At 48.1% G+C, this 23,999-nt stretch overlaps 1 protein-coding gene across 1 annotated transcript in view; it reads left to right on the forward strand.

Moving 5' to 3' along the window:
• The window catches only part of ttc27 (tetratricopeptide repeat domain 27), a 102,395-nt gene that overhangs the window by 41,736 nt on the left and 36,660 nt on the right, over positions 1-23,999 (forward strand). The window contains exon 10 of the mRNA XM_064318121.1: positions 13,520-13,633. Coding sequence (XP_064174191.1) covers positions 13,520-13,633 — 114 coding nt within the window. The remainder of the gene's footprint in view (positions 1-13,519; positions 13,634-23,999) is intronic.

A 23,999-nucleotide genomic window follows, 5' to 3' on the forward strand; every position in this document is an offset into this window, starting at 1 on the left:
CCCTCCACCTCTACCCCCACCCCCCATTTTTCCTCTAGTCAGCACTTCATATCTCGCCATGGCAACCACGCGCCACCCATGGGCGTGTCCCTGCTCGTGTCAGCAGTTTGTTTCCTGTTATTGTTGCGCTGGGCAGCTTGAGTTACGGACTGAGCTGCGTTTTTTATTTTCCCACAATTAGAACAATGATGGAGGGGGGGGGGCCCTGATCGCAGCTTCAGATTTATTTGGCGCTGGGTCGTTTTTTTTTTTTTTTTTTTGGTCGTCGTGAATCATCTGAAGCCTGCGTGAAGGGGGAAGGGGGGGGGTGTTGATCATCTGGCTAACGAGGCTAGCCGAGCGCAGCGAACTCCCAACTCGGCCACTTTCAATGCGCCAAATAAAAAAACGAACAGCCAGGCTGGAGAAACAAGTACATCCATCCATCCATCCATCCATCCATCCATCCATCCATCCATCCATCCATCCATCCATCCATCCATCCATCCATCCATCCATCCATCCATCCATCCATCCATCCATCCATCCATCCATCCATCCATCCATCCATCCATCCATCCATCCTCTAATCCGCTTAATCCTGGTCAGGGTCGCGGTGGCAAGTACAGTCAGGCAGAAACGCTGTTCCTGCTTTTTTCTGGTGTACAGTCGGTTGACCTTTAAGTGCTGTTGTCAACTACATAAAACATAATGGAATTGGAGGACTCCGAAGATGGGACAGGTTAAAAAAAGGGCCAGGCTGGAGAAACAAGTACAGTCAGGCGGAAACGCTGTTCCTGCTTTCTGCTGGCGTACAGTCGGTTGACCTTTATTTTTTTAAGTGCTGTTATGAACTACATAAAACATCAAGCAATAGGAGGAATCAAAAGATGGGACAGGTTAAAAGAACAGAACAAATTACCGTCCCATTGCAGTAGGCCTAGTGCATCTGTGAAATAGAGTTTATATCCATGACTGGGCTACAGCAGCTGTTAAAAATCTACAGCAGCTCGAACCTTAGGGTACAGGCCTTTCTGTGGTGGCAGTACGATCTTAACATACAAAAAAATAATTTGATGTTCATTGAATGTTTGTGTTTAAAACGTATTTCAGTCAATGGGACACGAAAACCCTTCCTTTTCATTCATTCATTCATTCATGTATTTATTTATTTTAATGGAGATGCAAAGGAAGTGACCGTAAGGTTGTTTACCACAGCTGGCAATGGTATATTCATTCACAACAGCATAAGTACAGACTTACACGTGTGTATGGGGACATATTACCCTCTTCTTCAGGTTTGGTGTTCAGACAGGGGTGGGGTGGGGGTGGAATTGCTTGAAGATCACATCTTCATTTTCATGATCTTGAACCATTTCCGTGCCGTAGAACGAACAAGTAAAGCATCCCCACCCCCCCACCCCCTCCAAACATAAAACCTGAAGCTGTGGGTAGGTAATATGTCCAGACAGTCTTCTGGTTGGTGAGGCCTTGGAATGAACAGATGGAGAAAAAAAAGAGATGATTTGCTTTTTTATCGTATTGCTGCTTCGCTCGGCGTTCGCGATCGAGCCAACCCGAGCGGCTCTTTTTTCCACAGCTTTCCAGTGGGCCTAAACGGCTCCCCTTCGAGATGCTAAATGTGTGAAAACCTGCTTCAGCTGAGAGGTAATTAGCGCAGTAAAAAGCTTGACACCACGTTTGTAAAAACTCTCAATAGCGCAGTAATATCGATTTTTTCAGAAAACGGAGGAATATGGAGTTAATTAAGTGCAAGCTGCCGCTGGATCGTTTGGGACTTCGTCTTCGGTGATGGACACGCTGATGGCGTTCTCACGGTAACGGATTGTGTTGACAGGAGAGGGATCGGAGTGCCTGGCTCTCTTCCACTCAGACCTGGGTTCAAATACCTGTTTGTTTTGGATTCAAATACCTTTCTGTGCTCTGTTGCTCTTGCCTGGTGTAATTGAGCCTGCCAATATGACCAGAAGGTGGGGGGTTTGCACTTTTTGAGAGTATTTCATTGGTTCCAATACACCGGACAAGGTCAGTAAAGCATAGAAAAAGTATTTGAATCCAGGTCTGGTTCCACTGCTGCTCAGAAGGCCAGTCCCTGCTGAACCGTGTCCGTGGTCCGCGATGTTGACATGGCCGTCAGCATGACTAAGCTGGCTTTAGCGGGCCTCTCAGGTGTGGCTTTCCGCCGTCAGTTTGCCAGACAAAATGTACGCTAGGAAAAGGGATGTTGGTGGCGGGTGGGGGGGGGGGAGGTTTTGGGATTGAGGGAGGTGAGTGTTTTCTGGGATTGCTAGGATTGTGCCCTGGGACGTGTGGGAGTGGCGTCCTGTCACCCTGGTGTTCAGGACAGCGGAGTTGTGGGATCGTGTTTGGCGGTTTTGGGGGGGGGGCGGGTGGTGCATTTTGAGGAAGACACACCTGAAACCCTAACCTAACCCTTTCCTCTTCGCTGGCCCCTAAAAAAAAGCTCTTGATTGATTTGTTGTACCCGCGTGAACAAGGACAGGATTCTGGATTCTGCTTGCTCTGCTTAAATTTCATGACAGAATCCAACGGTGAGTGATGAGTGGAGAATAACTCATCAAGATTTGATTACGGTTAGAATCAAGATTGAATGAATAGCCCTTTTTTTAAAATGAAAAGAACTTTGGTTTTTGTGTAACTGTACGGGGTAGAATTGCATTATTGTTGATGCCATGTCTCCATATTGATAGAAAGAGGGAGAGGGAGTGACATTTATCAATGTTTCCGTTTTCTAGCCCAGAAATATTTATGGTGTCTATTTATGGCATTCCATTGTCCAGTTGATAAAGACAGTGCGCTTCCTTGAGATTAATTCTACTTCTCTTATGTGCGTCTATTCTTGTGCATTGAATCACACGAGAGAGAATTCACTTATTCTACGTGCACATCCTGCCTGACAGCAAAAGTTCAGATGGAACTACCAAAAACATCTAAATCGATCTTCATTGTTTATGAATCTGGCTTTCCAAAAATTGGTCTTGAAAGTTGAAAGTGTGTTTTTTTTTTTTTTTTTTTTTGTTCTCCCGCCCGCTCTATAGCGCCGCCCTGCTGGTCACACGAGCAGGCATCTTCCCAGCCTACATGTGGATCCAGGAATCTGCAGGCTGGTTAGATGGTTGTCGTGCGGCTGGGCTCACGTCTCTGCGGCAGTGTGTCCTGGCAACGCTCGGTGTCCTTTGGCCTTGCCGTCAGTATTACTGATGGTAGTACGCTTTTCCCTCTCTGCAGACTGCTCTGTCTGGAAATGGCTCTCATTTTCTGCCTCGCATTAATGTTAATTATGGCCTTTGAAAAGAACTGTACCTATTGACATTTTCCAGGGTATTATTCTTAATCTGTAGGGCACTGTACAGTAACTCTCCCGATTCAGCCTTTTTTTTTTTTCTTTTTTCTTTTTTTTTTTCCATCCGTCGACATACGAGGCTAATGCTTTAATTTGGGGGCGCAACGTACAGTTCATTAACGGCAAATCAAATTAGCAAGGTTTTAATGAGCAGATTTAAGGGCGAACTCGAAGGGCTGGGCGAGAGAATCACATGCGCTCAACCGGAGTGACAGGCTAAGTGCAGTGTCTCGCTGGATTAATGATGACTGTGTTGTTTTGTATTTTTCATTGTAAGGGGAATTAGGATGGCTCTGCTTGCCGAAGCCTCCCCTGGCCCGCCCTGCCTCTTTATTTTGGGTGCTCTCGCCCCTGAAGCACTCGTCTGTTAATGGTGCCAGACGGGGGACAGCTTGTTGAGTAATGGAGCTTAGACACCCACTTCTGCGGCTGTTTTTAGTGTCGCTCCCTACACCACCACTCCACTCCAGTAGCTGCTCTTGTGCAAAATAAATCGTCTTTGTGAGATCTGCTCCCACACTTTAATCTTTAAAAACCACCAGATAACCTTTTAAAAGATGATTTTATGATGTTTGTTTGCCCAATGTATGCTGACATAGGCTCCAGTACTCCCCACGACCCTGCCCAGGACATGTGAGTATAGATAATGGATGGATAGATGGATATTTGTTAGTGGCAATGATGCCCCTCGACTGTTCTTCACTTCCTTCTCCCTTGTCTGCTGTTATCATACGCTGTGTGGCGTCAGATCGTTTTCTTTGGTGAAATATTTGGTGAGCTCCATTTTAGAGAAGGCTAGCTGCGTCTGTTTAGCGCCGCGGTGGCTCGCTGTTGCATTATGGGCCGGCGGAGCATGTGCTGTGCTCATGGGGCTTGTAGTGCCGGACGGCAGGGAGCGAAAGAGAAGGAGGCCAACACTCTGACGTCACGCTCATCCGCTCTGCTTTCTGCGGAAAACGCGCATAATCTGCTGTGGTGGTTTCCTGGTGAGACCCCCCCCGCACTGCCGCCGCCGCCCACCCCCCACCCTCCCGCTCCGGGACCTCTCACAGGAAGGAAACGCCAGGGGTTCACAGAGCGCTTATCTTCGCATTTCTGCACTGGGTGGGGGCTCGGCTCATGACCCAGAAGGGTTAGTGGTTTGAATCCCATGGGTAGGCGAGGGGGTGGGGGGGCATTCCTAGTAAGAAGTCCTTGAGCCAGGGCACTTACTGGAGCCAGAATGGCTTCTGCGTTAAGATTTGTAGGCCATCCTAGATGGAGAACGCCTGCTGGAGGAAGTACTGTATGTAATGTGGTTTAATGCGTTGCCTCGGTAACAATCGCCTGGGAAACAGTCGCCTGGGGTCCTCGAGTAATTCACCGGCCTCCTCCTCCTCCTCCCCGGTTGGCCATCATGCCATCAGATCAATAAGGGAAATTAAGAATGCGGCCGTGCCATTTCACATCATAAAACAAAATGGAGTTATGCGGGGGAGCTTGGATGCATTGAGCTCCTAACAGCAGCCGTAAATTAAGAAAAGGTCCTCCTCCATTGTTTTTGTTCCCGTGGAAGGGAGACCTGGTCCCCCTCCCTGAGAGCCTCCTCCTTAATCGGGTTTCTCTTGAGAGAGAGCCTGGTGCTCACAGACCACTCTGCTTGGTCACTGAAGATGGAAAAGCGATGGTTGGATCTTCAAGGATTTTTAGTAATTTGTTTTATCAAGGAGTCTCGTTGAAGCAGAAATATTTTTCCAGGGGAGCCCCCTGGCCACAAACCTTGGAAGTGGCCATGAGGTTTGAGTGGTGGATCTTTGAGCTAACCCCCCCATGCCCCCCCCCATGCATGTGTTCCTGCTTCCTAAACCGGAGCAACATTGCTGCACGAATCCTTGTGATGCAAGAGCGGGTGCCTGAATGCTGCAGGCTGTTAGCTGGACCCTTGTCCAACCACATAGCTCAGGAGGTAAGAGCGGTTGTCTGGCAGTCGGAGGGTTGCCGGTTCGATCCCCCGCCCTGGACGTGTCGAAGTGTCCCCGAGCAAGACACCTGACCCCTAGTTGCTCCCAACGAGCTGATTGGTACCTTGCATGGCAGCCTTTCACCGTTGGTGTGTGTGCGTGAATGGGTGAATGAGAGGCATCAGTTGTAAAGCGCTTTGGATAAAAGCGCTATATAAATGCAGTTCCATTTACCATTTTGTTAACCCCTCGGTTGAAGTTCATGTAATGGCCGGAGGATTTGAGGTCCCCCCCCCCCCCCCCCCCCACCCAAATGTGCAGGCCTTGGCCAGACCTTACCCTGAAAGTCCCGCAGAAAGTCTACGGGGGCAGACAGAAGAACGGCGAGGGAGGCTAATATACTGCGGCAGCGTTTATGTGGCCTTTCCGCCATAAATCTCCTGGTTTCCTTCAGAGCCTGATGCCTTAACCAGAGCGCACTTTTCATGTTTTTTCAAAAAAATTTTTTAAGGTATTTAAAAAAAATGCTTTTCAAAATGATAGGCTTTATTTGGAGATCTGTAGTTTATGTTGAGGTCTCGGATTGGGGGGTCGGGGAGGCTGAGGCGTATTTGCATATTTTATTTATTATGCCTGATTCTTGTAGCAGAATGTTTAGTGTGGATGAAAGTTGTGTTAAATGAGTCGCCTGAAGCAGTTTTGTTTCTCAGGCCTGTTTTTGACTGCCGTTTCTTGACTATTATGGAAGAATTTTAAAGAAACCCATCCTACCCGTTTATTTTGCTTGTCTTTTTTGTCTTTTTTCTTCTTTTAATTTGCTAATAAATTTTTAGTTCCTGACTCTCTCGCAGTGCACACAGCACACGTACCTAAATCCACAAGTAGTCTCGTTCTGCAAGGATAAGTTCTCCCATCTAAATTGTTGTCTGGACTTTGAAACTAAACAGTCCTGCCGCTTGGTCTTCTCTTCGAGGACGTCAAATCAACATTTAAATAAGACTTTTTTTAAAAAAAGGCAGCAAACGAGTGAGAAATGAAGGGTTGTCAGGGGTGACAGTCTTGTCTCTCTGGATTAGACGGTGATGGCTGGAGAGGGGGGGGGCGGGCGGGCGGGGGCGGGGTACTCTGTATGGAATCATGCCGCTGCAATTGATGCCTCTCATTCACCCATTCACACACACACTCACACACCAACGGTGAAAGGCTGCCATACAAGGTACCGATCAGCTCGTTGGAAGCAACTAGGGGTTAGGTGTCTTGCTCGGGGACACTTTGACATGCCCAGGGCAGGGGGATTGAACCGGCAACCCTCCGACTGCCAGACAACCGCTCTTACCTCCTGAGCTATGTCGCTTCCGTCCCGTGCCCAGGTGGGGGCACCCTAATAAAACCAGAGGGGCCCTCTGCTTCAGACGTGAAACCCAACCCTCGGGTTCCCTCGACCCACAGGAGCCTTGCGTTTCCAAAATCTGCCCCCCTTAAGCCCAGCAGTGCACGCTCTCTCCCTAGGTCCCTTTTGCCATGAACCGAATGTCGAAAACGGCCTTATCATAGCTGTCACCCGCTGTTAATATTCAATAGGCCAGCGTGTGTCCAGGAGACTTGGGGGGAGAGGACATATTGTATTCCATCTGACGAACGGGTCCAGTCGCAGCCCGAAATCTCCTTGACCCACCCGTATTCCTCCTCTTCCAGTTCATTGCATCGATTCGTCACAATTATGTGACAGAAGGTGACACTTTAAACTTTCCCTTTTTTTATTTTTTTTTTTTTTAAACGGAGCAGGGGGCCAGAAGAGGGGCTCTGCTCACGCCACTGAAAACACGTTTCGGGTCCAAGCTGTGCGGTCGGTTAAAATATATACTGCCTCCTGTGGCTCTCCCCTTTTTTAAATGAGGTTGCGTCGCGGCGTTTCAAATTTGTGATCCACATTTAAAAAAGGGAAAAATGTTTCAAAGGAACTCATTTTTTCAAATAGCCAAAAAGTCTTGAGTAATATTTTACTTGGCATTTATATAAAACTTTTTTTGTGTTTAAACATTACTATTCATATTTGATGGAAAAATATGTATGTGAGGAATCGGAAAATGAGAAGTTAGTGTAACCAGTCAAATTTGAGGCTCTGCCTCAGTTCCTTGTGTGTGTGTGTGTGTGTGTGTGTGAGAGAGAGAGAGAGAGAGAGACACTGGCTCTGCTGTAGCCGCGCTCCTATGCAGCCTGTATGCTGTAAAAGAGTCACAGCTCTCCTGTAGTACTACTGCAGTACCTTCAGGTCTAAGTGCGTAACACACTGGCTGCTCTCTCGCTGTCCACCCCCCCCTCCCCGATGCCCCCCCACCCCACACCACCAGGTGCTGGGACGGGACGGGGTGCGGTGCAGAGGCTGTGCCGAACCTATTTTAATTAAGGTAATAAGCGACACGATTCGGGCCACCGAGCAAAGCCCATTTCATTTACAGCGTTCCCTTCTCTTTCAGACCCCCCCGCCCCCATCTATCAGCACCCCACACCGGCCTGGCCTGGCCGCGGGTCCGGCATGTTTAATTTCCTTTCCGACAGGTGCCTCGGAATGGGGCGGGCCGGGGACCTGGTCCTATTTAAGCACGATGGATCTTAATTTAAAACCACGGCAGCATCCCCTCCACTATCCCCACGACCCCCCCCCCCCTCATGGTTGGCCTCTGGCCTCTTTAATTCTCCATTAGTTCACCCTTTTTTCGCCGGTTGATTAGATGTACTGTCTGCACAAATGCATCGGAGGGAAGGATTGATTTTCTCCTTATTCTTTTTAACTACACTTTCCTGAAGTTTTCCTCAAGTTAGTGTCACACTTTTTTTTTTTAGGGCTGAAACTCCTCACGAAAGGGAGTCAGTCACTCAGGAACGGAAGGCGGTTTGGACTAGCGAATAAACAAAATGGCTCCAGCGTCCGCGAGTCGTCGTTAAAAGGTTCACGGTGATGTACGCGGCGGCTGGGCCCTGCAGAAATCGGTTTGCGGTGATTCGGTTGTTTCTCCTGGACGCGCTGTCGTTTATGGTGGCCCCCCTGTCCGAGCGAGCCGACGCTCTCTGATGGATGGATGGATGGATGGATGGATGAGTGAACGGTCGTCGGCTGAACGGAGTCCGCCTGACTTCTGGAGCTCCGGCTCTGCCAGACAGAGTGAATCACGGCAGCCCTTGACTTCTGCTACCGTTGCGGTCGGCGCTTAAAAAAAATAAAAAATAAAATACATTTTTTAAATGCTGGTGGAGCTGCAGCTCTTTTTTTAACGGTAGGGCATTTTAATAGTGAGGGTCACAATGTATGTCTGCTGGATAGAACCGGCTCCATTAAAGCCACAGATCTTTGAGCTTTTTCCTTTCTTCTTTTTTTAACCCTTTAGAGCCACATTGTGTGTTTCCGTTTCTGTGAGGAGCTTCTTTTTTTTGCTGAAAATCAATGCCTATTGACTTGGCATGTGATTGGTTATGTACCAATAAGAATTAAAAAAAAAAAACACTTTTCTGCCTCTTATTTTTTTTCAAATAAGAATGGACTTGCTCTAAAGAAAGAAAAAATCTATAAAACACATTATTGTAAGGCAAGCTGAAAATCTGTGAGAGGTCTCCTTTAAGTCAGTGAAATTCTTCAGTTGAATTTTTTTTAGTTTTCCCCCTGCATGCCCTCTCTATATTACTGCACTGCTGACAGATCAGAGGTGTTCGTGTCACTGTGCTGGGACCAGCTGAATGGAGATAACATCATTTCGGAGACTTAAATTTTTTTTTAAAAAAACCTCATGACCTTTTTTAAAATTCCTCAGTACCTACATCATATCTGAAAATACAGTCAGGATCGTGATGATGCAGGTTTCTCCCCCTTGGCATGGTTCTGGCTTTGTGATCCGATTTGCTTTGTACTGCAAGAAAGAAAAAGAAAGGGGAAAAAAAACAAAACAGGAATTCCCTGCTGGGGCTAGTCCTCATTGGCCGGAAGGTAAACTCTGTGGTTTGTGTTGTGGTGCTTCTTCAGAACTGCTGAGTCTTTGTGTTTTTCTCCTCCTTTGGAGTCTTTGAACCTGGGATACCAGAGACGTGACTAAACGGCAGCCAGCGTGCTGATTGGTGGGTAGAGACGCGACTAAACGGCAGCCAGCGTGCTGATTGGTGGGAGACGACCCATCCAATCCCAGCTCATAAAAGTTGAATTACATCAAAAATATCCCTCGTTGTCGGTTGTGTAGCGTTGTGCGTCGCGTTGTGTCTCATTGGCAGACGGGGAGTTTCTGCCCATGTTTTTTTGCATGGTAAATCCTCAGCTTATTAACCGTGCCTGATCTAAATAAGTAAACACACCGCTTATGTGCGTATAGGATTACATAATTATGTGCAGTGATGCTGTGCAGCTCGTGTGACACCCGTGTGTACCCGTCCCTGCGTCGAAGGCTGGCGTCCTGAGAGCGTGTTCTGACGGCGTTTGACATGGCGGGTGTGACAGGGGAAGGGGGATTACAGCGGTTTTCCCGCCAACGTGATAAAGTTTTCTCCCGCTAGCCCCCAGCGGAGTCGCTGGAAAGGGTCGCTCGGTGGCGGTAATGGGGTCTCCCCCGCGCCATTGGTAAGGACTAATAAGATAAAAGTGTCTGGGCTCTTTTTTATTTTTTCTTGTTTTTTAAATCCCCGCAGATGTGACAGCCCCTGTTGATTACATCACTCAATAACCGCCAAATTAAATCACGGTGTGGTTCCGCCATGATTTGTGTGGCGTCGATGTCTGCTCCCTTCCTGAGCGAGAGCAGCGTCATCGCATACACAAAAAAAATGTTTCCACACGTGCTGGTGGTGGTGTTGCCATAGAGATGCAGATTTGGGGATGGGGAGGGGGGTGGTGGAGGAGGGGGGGAATGGGAGCGAGTGGCAGGCTGCCATTTTGAATAATACTCCATTGCCAGCCCCCAGAGAGGAAGTGTTGCTCTGTGATAAGGATCTCTCTCGACTTGGCCTGGAAGTGCATGAATACAGAGACATAACATGAGAAGGGAAGGAAAAAAAACATGGTGAATAGTTTTTTTTGGGAGGGGGGGTGCGTGGCAGGGGGTTGCCTCCGTCTGTCCTTTTGTGTTGCCCTCTGGCTTGGTGAAGTGGTGTCTCGCTTCGCACCTGCGTAGCAAAGCAGCGAAAATCCTTCTGTAATCTCTCCGTCTCCGGTTACCTCCACACATTTATTTTGGCAAAAAAAAAAAAAACAGAGGTTATCTGAGCTGGGGCCGGTATTCCAGCGCATGCACGGGTTCGGTTTGCTGCTAATTTGTCTGATTTTTATCAGGCTGCGTGTTCAGACGGGGCCCGCGGGCCTGATCCGGGCGGCTGGAGGGGGGAGGCCGCTCCGATTCGGCGTGCGAAGGAGCCCGTGGCGTGTGTGAGAAACTAAACGAAACATTTCACCCCACCGGGGGAAACCATCACCGGGAGAAGCGTCTCCTCAGTCCAGAAAGCGTTAAATTTAATTTAAATTAAAGCAGATGACTGCACAGTTAACTCAGCTCCCCTGGTTTCTTGGATCTGAACTTATCGTTGATTTTAAGGTTAAAAACAGAAGCTAACGGACCCTGTAGCTTTCCAGCACCGGGATTGATGAGCTCTGATGGTTGAACTTCCACACGCAAACTGGCCCTGTGGCCTTAGGTCTACTGTGTGAGGGATCACATCCCTTCCCGCATCAGTGCGTGTGCCCTCCCTGGGGTAATGAGGCACGTCCTGTCTCCTGTACCGTCGGGGCGGAGCTACGGGAAGAGTCCGGTCGTCGCTGTCTGTTTGGGGACGAGCCCTTTTCTTCCGAACGGAAGGCCGTCGGTGGAAGAGAGAAGCCATTTGAGATTTGAGGGTTGCGTTTCAAATGGGAAAACCTTTGACCTTTTTTTTTTTTTTTTTGTGATGAACAGCTGCCGGAGAATGAAGTCATGACATGGTCATGTCTCCTTCCTCAGACCCAGCTCATCATGGAGGGCTGGGGGGAGGTTTTTTTTGGGGTGGTGGGGGGGGGGCGGATGAGGGGGTTGTTTTTCTAAGCATGCGAGAGGATGGCTCTCCATGTCTGCAGTGCAGTTGTGGTCGGCCATTCCAGTGGGAAGAATCCAGACAGGACTTCCATAAATCAGTCAGGCCACTGAGGGAAGGAGGGGGAGGGAGGTATGGGGGGAGAGGGTGGTGGGGGGTGGGGGGGGTGCTTTGGGGAAGGCCCTCTCTGATCAGACCAGCATGTGTGGAGTCAGGAAGCGGGCCCTTGTCCTCGGGGCCGGTGGAGGGGCCCCTGGAGGGCCCGGGGGGGGCATTGCGCTAACGCGCTAGCTCGTTAGCTCACTTCCTGCCGGCCCCGTCTGGCTCTGTTGTGCTTGGGAGGGGCCGTGAGCTGCGCAGACAGCGGGGGGAGCTGCGCTGTAAATTAGCACACCGCCTCCGTCAGCCAGCGGTGAGGGTCTCCCCCGACGTCTCCACTCCGTGCGTGTGTGTGTGTGTGTGTGTGTGTGTGCGTACTACAGCCCTAGAAGACAATGCAAGAATGAGGACTTCAGTTTTATTTTAATTTTTTTAGCTGCTCAAAAATTGTCCGCCATTTTGCTTTTGTTTCGTTTCTGTTCCCTTTCTTGCAGTTCTGATGGATCCATGTCGTTTGAGAACGTAGAGACACCTGGGCTCTGAGAATGCAGAGTTACGCATTAAATGCAGCCCACAGACTTCTGATTCTGATTCGGCAAACACCCTATTTCCTTTCCGATCCCTCTGACCCCCCCACCACCCCCCCCCAGGGTTGAAGCCCTGACGGTTATGTGCCATAGAGGTGAACTCACTGAGCCAACCAGGTTGAGCAGTATTGGTTTGCCTCAGGCTTAGCCGACCTTGGACAGACATGACCTCAGTCACATGACCTCAGTCACACGTGCAGGTAGCAGAGAGGGGTCCATCTGGCCGGGGTGAGTAACGAGTCCCCACTAGTGACAGGAAGTGCTCGGCCACTTCCTGCGCGGAGCCGAGGGGAACTCTTCCCGCCCTGCCGTGGAGCCGTCCAATCCGAACGCGCTCCTCGCAGCGCCATCGTCATGGCGATGGCTCCATTGACTTCATTGACGGTTGTTGAGAAGAACCGACTCCTCCCACGTCTCCTTTTCAGCCAGGGGCAGAGAGCCAGTTGCTTTGATATCGGTGATATGTGTCTGTGGCATTTTGTGAATGAAATAATCATAAAACAACGTTTTGTCCTGTGGTGTCGTTGGATGGCGCTCAGTCTGAAGCTGTTGGATTTGGGATTTTTGGTTCTCGTGTTCCATTTTAAATGGCAGTTTTTTTTTTTAATTTTCCCGCAGTGGTCGTGTCTGAGTGGTTTTTTTTTTCCTTTCTTAACCTTTTTTGTTATTTTCCTTATTTATTTATTTTTTACTAGTTCCAGGTCTGTGGCAAACTGAAATGTCAATGAATGGATTAATGAATGAAACATTCATGAATATCAACATTGTTTCAAAACCAAAGTCTTGGAGTACTTAAGAGCAGACTGCATTCATTACTTGTGGAGGAAAAAAAAAGTTTACAGGCTAATTTACCCACCAAAGTGTTTCCAAATTTCAAGTGTTGTGATTTAATCCCAAAAAGAAAGATTGTAAAAATGTTTTTTTCCTTTTGGTGAGTCAGAGGGAAACTGCTTCATGCAATATTTGATACTTGTTTGGGGGAAAGAAACCAAATTTTTGCAAACTCTTGACTTATTTTGTTTATATATGCCAGTTTTATTTTTTTAGTGGTAAATCATCCAGATTTTAGTGATTTGATCTGCACGCTCTGGAGTTCTACAGTGACTCATCTTTCTCCTGCTCTCTGCTGCATTTCATTTAGTCACAGCTCAGGTGTAACTTGGTAGAAGTAACTTGAAACCCACTCACAAAAATAATTTGTGGCTGCATAAATATTGAGCTTCTGTGTGTGTGTGTGTGCGCGTGTCTACGCGTTTGCTCTTGTGTGTCTGTGTGTGTGTGTGCGCGTGTGCGTGCGTGTGTGTGCATGCCTGCGTGTGTGAGTGAGAGTAAGAGTGTGTATTGTGTGCACAGAACATGGTGTGTAGGGAGTGTCAGGTGTCCATGTCACTGTGTACAGTGGGTCTCGGTCCTGCGTACTTGCTGTGTGTTGTATGACAGAGTAGTCCTCGTCTAAGGCGTTCGACACGTTCCCCTCTGTCTCTCCACAGTGTCTGCTGTCCCAGCCCAAATTCTGGGCCGTGGAGGTGACCGCGCTGAGCCTGAGGACCCGGCTGGAGAGGGGCAGCTCTCGGAGGGTGGAGAGAGCCATGATGCAGACACAGGTAAAGCTGAGCCCCAAAAAAGACTGGAGAAACAGTGGCTACGTACCTGATACCTGCACACTGCGGGTACATAGTACATGCTCACCTGATACCAACACACACTCCAGAAACACGCCGCATTCCGTTATATTTCCGTATTTAACAGATGCTCTTATCCAGAGTATCTTGCACTGATTAAATTTTTGCATCCGGTGCAAAATGCACCGGGATGTTTTACTGACTGTAAACTGTAACTGCATTGGCAGTGCCCCCGCTGGGATTCAAACCCGCACACCCTTTGAGTTACAAACCCACTTCCCTAACTGTTATACTACACTGCTGCCTATGCACTGTATAGAGACTAGAGAAACGCAGTGTGTGTGTACGTGCCTGATGACAGCACACACTGCGGAAATGTAATAAATTAATCTGAATTCAGTGCAGTGAGCAGGTAGTTTGACTGACTGCTGTATGTGCTTTAAAAAAAAAGGCTCCCAGACAAAACGACCGAAATCTTTTTATTGTTTCAGAGAATAATAATAAAAAAAAGGTTATAAATTCAGGCGCGCATGCCTGTCCCGTAACTCATGGTCATACCCCAGGCCAGCAGTCGTCCCGTTTGACCTCGTTTGACGGAATGTTCTCTCCCTCTCCCGCCCGTGTTCCGTCACCCTCGGCCGCCACGCCCACAAGCAGACGGGCCCACAACAAACCCCTCCCCCTCATCATCTCCGCCACGCTTTGTTTTTGTTTGTTTTTTTTGGAAGGGACATTGACAAGACAACCCGGTCTTTGTAGCTCATCTAATATCAGTGACTTACCCCTGAATTCTGGAATCCCTGAAATGGAATCAGTATTCCAAAGCAGCTGAACACATTGGAAGCAGAGAGACCCTCGCGGTCATACATGGGGGGCGGGTTGGTCCCTGCCCCCCCCCCCCACACGCCCCCCCCTTTCCTCCCCACCTGTGGCGGGCTCCTGGCAGTATATTTGTCACGGTGTCTGTTACTCCGGAGGCGAGGGGGGAAATGGCGGGCGGTTAAAGCTCCTCTCGGGTGATTTAGTGGCGGCTGGCGGTGGCAGCGGCTCACCAGCGCGCGGCCCTACTGCTCCCTGTCACAACAAAGAGACCTGGGGAAAGACGTCCCCCCCCCCCCGCACACTGGGTGGGGCGTCAAGGAGAGACAGATACCTCCATCCGTACACACGCGCCTTCATGCCAGCCTACCCCCACCACCCCGCCCCCCCCCACCCCACAGCACCGGCCCTCCTCCGAGGCCTGCAAGGCAGTCTGGGAGTAATTTATGCGCCGGGGTTCGCTCACGGCCTGGGAATGACATCACTGTTTGCGCGAACAGCCGCTGGCGGGCTCCCGCCACAGCACGCCGCCCCAGGTGCTTCCAGGCTGTCTGAGCGGAGACGGGCGGGGTCAGCACCAGGGGGGGGGGGTGGGGGTTTGGGTTTGGGTTGGGGGAGGGGGGATGGGAGGGGGTGTCCACAGGCGAGGTCAGCGGCAGTGGGGGGCGGTTTGGGGATGGGGATGGGGATGGGGGGGGCATCCAAAGCCAGCGTGTGAAACGCTGGAGCTGGGGTGGGCCGAGCAGGTCTGTTAGCGGAGCTCAGGTACAGGAGGAGGAGGGAAAAAAGGCTGATTGCTCACATTAAATGTATTAATTTATTTCCCCCCTGAGTGATATGGAGGAACCGTGTGCACAAAGCGGACCTGACACCCGGTCAAAGGGACCCCCCCAGAGGAAGCTTCATCGGGAGCGAATCCACCCTCACGTCACAGCGGCGAGAGAGACGTCCAGCTCGCTGATCTCGCCGCTGTCACCAGCTCTACCGCTGCCCGCACTTTACCCCCCCCCCCATCTAGGGGGATGCCGAATTAGAGTGAACCACACAGACTTCCCATTTTTCTCTCTTGTTTATTCATTTATTTTTTTACTCCTCCTTTCTGCTATCGCTTGATGAGTTCAAACTCTTTGCCGCAGTCTGAGGCATTGAAGAGTGTGGTGTTGTTTGTTTGTTCCGGACTCTAATGAACTTGACGGGGAAGCGATGGCAGTTGCTCTCGTGGAGCCGGGAGTTTGGCATTCCTCCCGTTCGCCGCTGCTTCCCTTCCCTCAGACCGTCAGGGCCCGCCTCCGTTTTCCCACCGCAAATAAGTCTTCCAAAACAATGTGAAGTCATGTGTTTTTTTTTTTTTTTTGTTTTTTTTTTACACTCCCTGGAAATAGTAAACTCATTCACCTCGTTGCTCTTCTTCAGTTTCTTCTTCTCTTGTTTTGAACCCTGTCACCGCCCCTAGACCGCCAGTGTTGTCGGTTGTAAACACACGCCAGCCCAGCGCTCTCGGAAAACGAAGGGAATGCCTTCACTGCAGAAACCGCTTTCAGGATTCAAACAAAACAGGATTCTTGGTATGCGTGTACATTTTTTTTCTCACTCTCACCACTGAGTTTCCCAGAAGACATGTCACAATGTGCCGTCCTGCTCCCAGAATGACTGACACTATGTCCCTTTGGGTTTGGAAAAAGGAAGTGGATGGGAGATGCTCTTGCTTGCCGAAGTGGCGTTGACCTGTAGGGGGCAGTGTGTCTTCTAGCCTGTTGTAGAATCAGGGTCATTTGGTGCACTGCTGTGTGAATTTCATTTGCTTGAAAGGTCCCACGGAACTTCTTTCAAAGAATAGGAGGTGCCTGTTTCTTAGTAAAAGCCAAGCCATCTAACCATCCCCTCGTCTTATTGGCTGAATAACACCGTCAGTTTTGTAAAGTAATTAAAGCTCATCGCAGTGGGACACTTGCAGATCAGTGGAAGGGTAGGTAAATTTATTTGTAGTTGTTCCTGTCTGGAACATCTTGTACTGGCAGGACTGTTGTTGTGCGTTTGTCACATAGCTGCTGATTACGTCTGCTTGTAGGTAGAAGTTGGATCGCTTTCAAAAATAAAAAAAAATAAAAAGCGGTTGAGAGCCACAGATATCCCAGCTCACTGTGTAGCTATGTCCTCCTCTCTGGCTCCACTTCTGCATGAACAGGGTGTGTTTGCAGACAGTTGCCTTGTTTGAATACCACAGTAGAATTGCTTGGAATGAGGCTTGAAATGTACAGCCAGAGAATTTTCTTTCTTTTTTCTTGATTTCTTTTTTTCTTCGAAAAAATAATTTCATGCCCAAACGTGGTTGCTGTGTACATGTCCAAATTCCCACCCTAATTTGGAATGTTCAAGCTATCCCCAACCGCAGCCGTGTTCATCTGCCAAACCCTGTGCGGGAGAGAGTGTGGTCATCCGTGGTTCTCCTCTGAAGCAAGCGATGTCATCGCACTTCAGTTTTTTTTCTACATCGCACTAGACTACTGCTAAGCTCGCACGGAGTGGAGTCAAGAGACCAGACCAGGGTCAAATACGTATTTGTTTTGGATTCAAGTAATTTTCTACGCTTTACTGATCTTGTCTGGCGTATCGGAAACCAATGAATTACTCTCAAACCCCGCCTTCTGGTCATATCGGCAGGCTCGGTTACGCAAGGCAAGATCAATAGAGCACAGAAAAGCATTTGAATCCACGTATTTGACCCAGGTCTGGTCGGAGCAAGATCTGTCATAATGCGGCTTTGATGCGCAGTCCGTCAGCGCCTCTGTCGTCCAGCAGGGGGGCGCTAGAGAGCGATGAGAAGTGAACCCCTGACCCAACCGAACCCTGCCATTCCCTGGTGGGCACAGTTGGTAATTGTGTGCCGCCCTGTGGGGAGCTACTGGCCCACGGTCAGCAGTGCCGACCCGGTCCGGGTTCGATCCATACAGCACGGCACCGCACGCTGGCTGAACTGATTGAGCCGCCCAGCAGCCGGGCCAGCGGGTTTCCGATATATCATCAGCTGAACTGTGGGAGTTTGAGTGGACTTTCCCGAGCTGTGAGACGGAAAATCCACGGGAGGCTCCGGCATGTTCCGGGAACCAGTGCGGCTCAGGTGTGGCACTGATAGATATTGTGTGAATATGTGGACTTCTTGGAAAATATAATAAGTATTGTTGACAGCAAGTTTTTTTTATTTTATTTGTTTTTTTAAAATATATTGCAGTATTGGAAAACTGCAACAATGTTTGTATTTCCCCAATATCATTTCAAGTGTTGAAATATCACATGAACATTTCATTTCAATGTCTTGCAGTATATTCTGTCTCCGTTCAGGCACGTTTGTTTTGATCACTGGCTGCCCTTGGTGTGCATCTGTGCACCGCCCCATGCTAGCATCTGCAGTACCCAGGAACATCGATCCCTCCGCATGTGGGGGTGTGTGCATTAGTCATGCATCTGGGGTCTTTTTGGAAAGAAATACGCACAAACGTCCCCTGTGGATTTGCACCGATAAAAATCCCCGCTGTTGATTTTCCTGCGTCGTTATTGTAATCCGAAGTGCTTTGCAGCGTGTTAATATAGCCAGCCCACTGGCGGAGTGTCTCTTTTTGGATACTCTTCTCTTGTCGGCCATTTTGTGGACTGGAGAACAGAATGAAAGGGATCGCGGCTGGCGGCTGCTTTCCCTCCGTTTGTCGCCGGTCTCGGTTTTCACTCGTGAGTTGACTGAGCTTCTCTCGTGTCTTCGGGTCTACGCTGTCCGCCGGATGTGCCCTCCTCCAAATGCTGCCGTCCCTTTTTTAACCCCCGTCATGGATATTCATCACAACCTTCTGGTCACTGCAACATGCGCTGTCAATACAAAAGACCACAGACTAGCATGGTACTTACCTCTCTGTCAGTACAGAAGACCACAGACTAGCATGGTACTTACCTCTCTGTCAGTACAGAAGACCACAGACTAGCATGGTACTTACCTCTCTGCCAGTACAGAAGACCACAGACCAGCATGGTACTTACCTCTCTGTCAGTACAGAAGGCCACAGACTAGCATGGTACTTACCTCTCTGCCAGTACAGAAGACCACAGACCAGCATGGTACTTACCTCTCTGTCAGTACAGAAGGCCACAGACTAGCATGGTACTTACCTCTCTGTCAGTACAGAAGACCACAGACTAGCATGGTACTTACCTCTCTGTCAGTACAGAAGACCACAGACTAGCATGGTACTTACCTCTCTGTCAGTACTGAAGACCACAGACTAGCATGGTACTTACCTCTCTGTCAGTACAGAAGACCACAGACTAGCATGGTACTTACCTCCGAAATGTGAATTTCCATATTTTCGGTTTTTGGTGCATTTCCTTTCAACTGCCCCCCCGCCATCTTTTTTTAACAGGCACTTTCTTTGCGGCAACCACCATTATCTATTTGGGAGAGCACTGACAAGTGTGTACGCCCCTGATGTGATGTCACAGTTCATTAGCAGCTTGAGTAAATAGTCTGTGGGGCTCCTGATTGGCCAGCGGGGGCCAGTCCTGGTGAACGATGAGGCGTGTTCTTCCCTGATCACTGAATCTCCCTTGGCGCCACCACGGACGATTATGGGCTGCCCAGCGTGGTCAGGATTCGATAACCGAACATTGGGCCCATCCTCCCACTGCAACGGCGCCTTACCTGGATGAGTCACTCAGTAGCGCCCCCCCTTTCCTTTTTGGTTTGAGTCACAGGGCAGTCCTGTCCTTGTGAAAAATAAACAGAAGCAGCGGTGCATCCAGGAAGATTGGGCTCAGGCGTAGTTCCGCCATTGTCACCCCAGTGGGGGCCGGTTGCTCCGTTTTTTTTTCTAATAAGATTCCGATCACGGCAGGCGTTAGAAGCGCGTTTTCTTATACGTTAAATTGGATTTGTGAGAACGATCGATAACGTCCGTGAGATCGAGTCGGAAAGCTTTTTTACTTTCTCAGTATGGCGGGTTTAAACATAGGCGAGGCGCAGGGGCAGTCAATTTAAAAGTTTGAAAAACAGGTGGGAGTGCAAGCGAGCGTCCATCCATTTCCTGGTGTTGTTTCACAGAGCCCGGCACCAATAATAAGTAATTCCATTAAACAAGTAATTCGACGGAAACATTTTCAGAGTTATAACCGCGGTAATGGGGAAAATTCTTCACTGATAAAGAAGTACATGCTGTTGGTTGGGTTTATCCCGGTAAGCTGTAATTAGCTATTTGTATTCATAAAGGTCACCCCGGTGTAATTCAGACTGAGCCGTTATTGTTGATTAACGATATGACTCGTCCACCTCCGCCCCGATCTGTTTGCCTCGTTGTTCCACAGGCGTAGGCTGCTGGTGAGCCATCGGTCCTTGTTCAAGCACATGGCTTTTAAACATTTTTGTTCTGTGGTATTGGGGGAAAAAAAAAAGCTGTATCATTGTGCGTCAATCGTAAAACTGATCAAGTATCCAGTTTCACAATCTACGCGTTGTGAAAATGCATTTGTTTTTCCCTGTAAAACTTCTACACATATTATTCAGTTTGACTTCTGAAGGGGACAACAAAAGATTGTTGTGGGCTACCAGATTACATTAGCATAGCAGCAAAAAAAAAAAAAAAAGAATCTGCTGAATTGGGGTGCAAAGAATTAGCTTTAAAATGAGTTATATTTGAATGTCTGGTGCCTTTTGTCGGTTGGTGCTCTCTCTTGGCCAGCTTTGAGGCTACCTTGTGCGGGTGGGAGGGACAGTTTGAGCTGAAGCCTTGTGATTGGCTCAACAGCTAAGCTTTGTGATTCTGTCGGTCAGCAGTATGCCCCTATATGATTGCATCATTCATTGTCCTCGTATGTGACTCTGTCGAGGACGTCTTGGATTGCTTTACATTTCATATATTTCCCGTCAGGCGGACTAAAAGAGGCCAGGGACCCTAGCTGGTCCTGCTGACGAGAGTTCTTTCCAGTTCATGAGCCCTGCCTCGGCGAAGCTAATGGCGAAAATTCCAAAGAAGCAGGTTTCCGTCGGCGTGGCCATCGCAGAAACACCCGCGAAAAAAAAAATGAAGTCTTCTAATGAAGTCTTCCGTCCTGTGACCCGTTTCGTCCCCTGTGCACCGTGACCTCCTCCGAAATCCATCTGTGTCCTGCATGCCGTCATCCCCCCCCCCACCCCCAAACCCCCACCATCGCACTGTAAATCATTATTGTCCGAGATTTCTGTCTTACTTTAGTGGCTTTACCAGTGGAAAGGTGAAAGGTCACGGCAGTATTTATGAGCCCAAGGCGGTTCTGGACTTCAGGTTCCACAAATGTTTTTTTTTCTGATCTCATCTTGCCCAGCTCAGCTCTGCGAGACGTAGTATTTGTCAGATCCGTTAGTCTGCAGAGGTTTTTCTGTCAGTTTCCCTAGTGGGCAGTATGTCAAGTTCTCCAGGTCTTTTTTTTGCACAGACAGGAAAGCGACGGGGCCTCCAGGTATCGAGCGCTATGCTAGCAAAAAAGATGTAGTGTGGAGTTAAAATACTGTAGTGTGGGGTTACAAAGCTGTAGTGTGGTGTTAAAATACTGTAGTGTGGGGTTAAAATGCTGTAGTGTGGGGTTACAAAGCTGTAGTGTGGGGTTAAAATGCTGTAGTGTGGGGTTACAAAGCTGTAGTGTGGGGTTAAAATGCTGTAGTGTGGGGTTACAAAGCTGTAGTGTGGTGTTAAAATACTGTGGTGTGGGGTTACAAAGCTGTAGTGTGGGGTTAAAATACTGTGGTGTGGGGTTAAAATGCTGTAGTGTGGGGTTGAAATACTGTGGTGTGGGGTTACAAAGCTGTAGTGTGGGGTTGAAATACTGTGGTGTGGTGTTAAAATACTGTAGTGTGGGGTTACAAAGCTGTAGTGTGGTGTTAAAATACGGTGGTGTGGGGTTACAAAGCTGTAGTGTGGTGTTAAAATACGGTGGTGTGGGGTTACAAAGCTGTAGTGTGGTGTTAAAATACTGTGGTGTGGGGTTACAAAGATGTAGTGTGGTGTTAAAATACTGTAGTGGGGTTACAAAGATGTAGTGTGGTGTTAAAATACTGTAGTGTGGGGTTACAAAGATGTAGTGTGGAGTTAAAATACTGTGGTGTGGGGTTAAAATGCTGTAGTGTGGGGTTAAGCTACTGTGTTCCTAAACTCTCCTCAAATTTCTGGATTAAAATCGGACTTATTTCTATACCAGCCTGAAGCATTAATGCTTTGGCAGTCTTATTTTCCTCCTCTCCTCTTTTTGAACTCTAAAACATTTTTGTAAGTCCGTCAGTTCCTGCGGCCTCCTCCAGTCAGTTTGGGAGGGTCAGCGTTGCTCGTACGGTCTCCGAAAACACATGGAGCCAGCCGCCACCTCGTCTTACCGCCACGGTTCAGATCCCGAGCCGTGGACCCCTTCACTGGCCTCCAGTTCTCTGAAACCTTTATTGGTGGCAAACGAGGCAGCGTTCATTGATCTGTTTATTATATGCATGTGCTGCATTGTTCGGTAGCGATCAGTTGTAGAATGAGCTCCCGTGTGTAATGTTCGACACCTTGTTCTGTCAACTTCAAAATGTTGAATTTTTTTTTTTTGAACAAACCTTTTTTTTGAACAAAAGCACTTCTGACATTTTGATTCTTTGCGGTTCCTCTCTTGGCTGTCAAGGCTGGAAAAACTCAATTGAATGTCTTGTCATTAGAGGCGAGAAGTTGGGAAAATCAGACCCTGGTTGTGAGGCACATGCTCCGTAAAACAAAATCCATATTACAGACGACTGACTGCTCCTCTCCAGAAATTAATTTCTGCCAGAAGCAAAATTTCAAAACGGAGTGAAAACCAGCCCTGCTTTCTAAAGCAATCCCAATGATCAGTACACAATAATAATTTGTTTGTTTTCCGTTTGTATTATAGGATGATTTATTTAGTATATATATATATATATATTGTAAATACATTCAGTCTCTCATTTTCTAAATGGCTTTGCCCACGCGGTGCAAAAATCCTGGCTGATATTACCATTACGATGCTTACATGATTTTAATTTGTTTTTTATCACAGTTGTATTGTTTGTGTGTGTGTGTGTGTGTGTTTACGGTGCTTCTAATGTTATTTATAACCCGGTCCGCGAAATGAATTGGCCATCAGGGACAGTGAGGATTTATTGAATTGAATTGAACTTTTTGTGGCGCGTGATTGGTGGGTGTAATAATGGGGAAGAGGAAATGAGACTCAGTGAGTGTTTGTAATGTTATAACGACAGAGGCACACCACCCTGCAGTAAAACAAACAGCAGTGCCTTACCGTAAAATATGGAACGAGCTCGAGAGTAATTGAATTTCATCTTTTGTTCCAGCTGCAAATTGTTGTTTTTGTTACAGTTAGCTGGTTATTACCAATGCAGTTGTATGACTAGCTTTTATATGCGTTTTTTCTATTTGGGGTTTTTTTATGAAATTGTATATTTTCAATTGCATCTTTTGTTGGATTAGATTTTTAATAATTATTATAATATTGATAATGCCTGTTGAAGAAGCAGATTGACAGTGAAGAGCATCTTGACATCACTCTTTATGCCAGATCCGATGTTGTAAAGGTGAAAGCATTAGGAGACTTTGTCGTAAAAATATTATGTCATCCTACCCATAGCCTTGTGGAGCCTGACAGCCATATTAAACCTGTTATTCACTTTCATGAGTGCACAGATGTGACTTTTCACGACAGAAGACCAGACGACCGATTTATGTCAGCGGCTTGTAAACTCCTTGAGGACCGGAAACATATTGTGATGATTAAGGTTTTTTTTATTTTATTTGTTTGTCTCGATGAGATCCTTTCATGATCGTTCTCCTTTGTGAGTTCGTCTTGCGCTGCTCATTTAAACATGAGTCTGACCGGCAACTGTCCCCATGTTCCCACAATGCATTGTTTCCTGTCTGAGATCAGCGGCAGACAAAACACTAAACTGTTCCTACCATGCAGAGTCCCCTTTCATGTCCAATAGCATGACAACCTGGGTGGTATAAAGCTGGCTTTTCCCCTCTGGTCAGCCAAGAGTCCATGGCCACCAGAATGCTGGCTAATCTTTAGTGTGTTCCCATGCACACTGTATTGACTAATCCCACATTTAACCCACTGTTGGGGAGAGTACGGAGATCAGAGTAATGCACTCTTTTCCCATGTAAGATCGTTGCTTTTTTTAGACACCTTTGAGCATATACGATGGTTTGCAGTGCGCTCGGGGGAATGTCCGTGAGTCCGATCGTTCTGCAGCTCTCCACGGCTCAAATATGGAGGAAGGATTAAAAGATTGTTCCACTCTCACTTTGGAGACTTCATGTTTACCTCAAATTAAAGAAAAACTTTTTTTTCTGGGTCGTGAAGAAGGTTGAGTTTGAGGGACATTGTGTGTAGCTGCGAGAATTCAGACTGGCCAGCACCTGATTGGTTGCAGTGTTAGCCAGTTGGAGGGAGGGTCAGAGCTGGCAACGTCTCATCATGGTAGGCAGACTCCTCTGACCAATCCAACGAC

Source organism: Anguilla rostrata, chromosome 18, assembly GCF_018555375.3.
Source record: "Anguilla rostrata isolate EN2019 chromosome 18, ASM1855537v3, whole genome shotgun sequence".
NCBI lineage: Eukaryota > Metazoa > Chordata > Actinopteri > Anguilliformes > Anguillidae > Anguilla > Anguilla rostrata.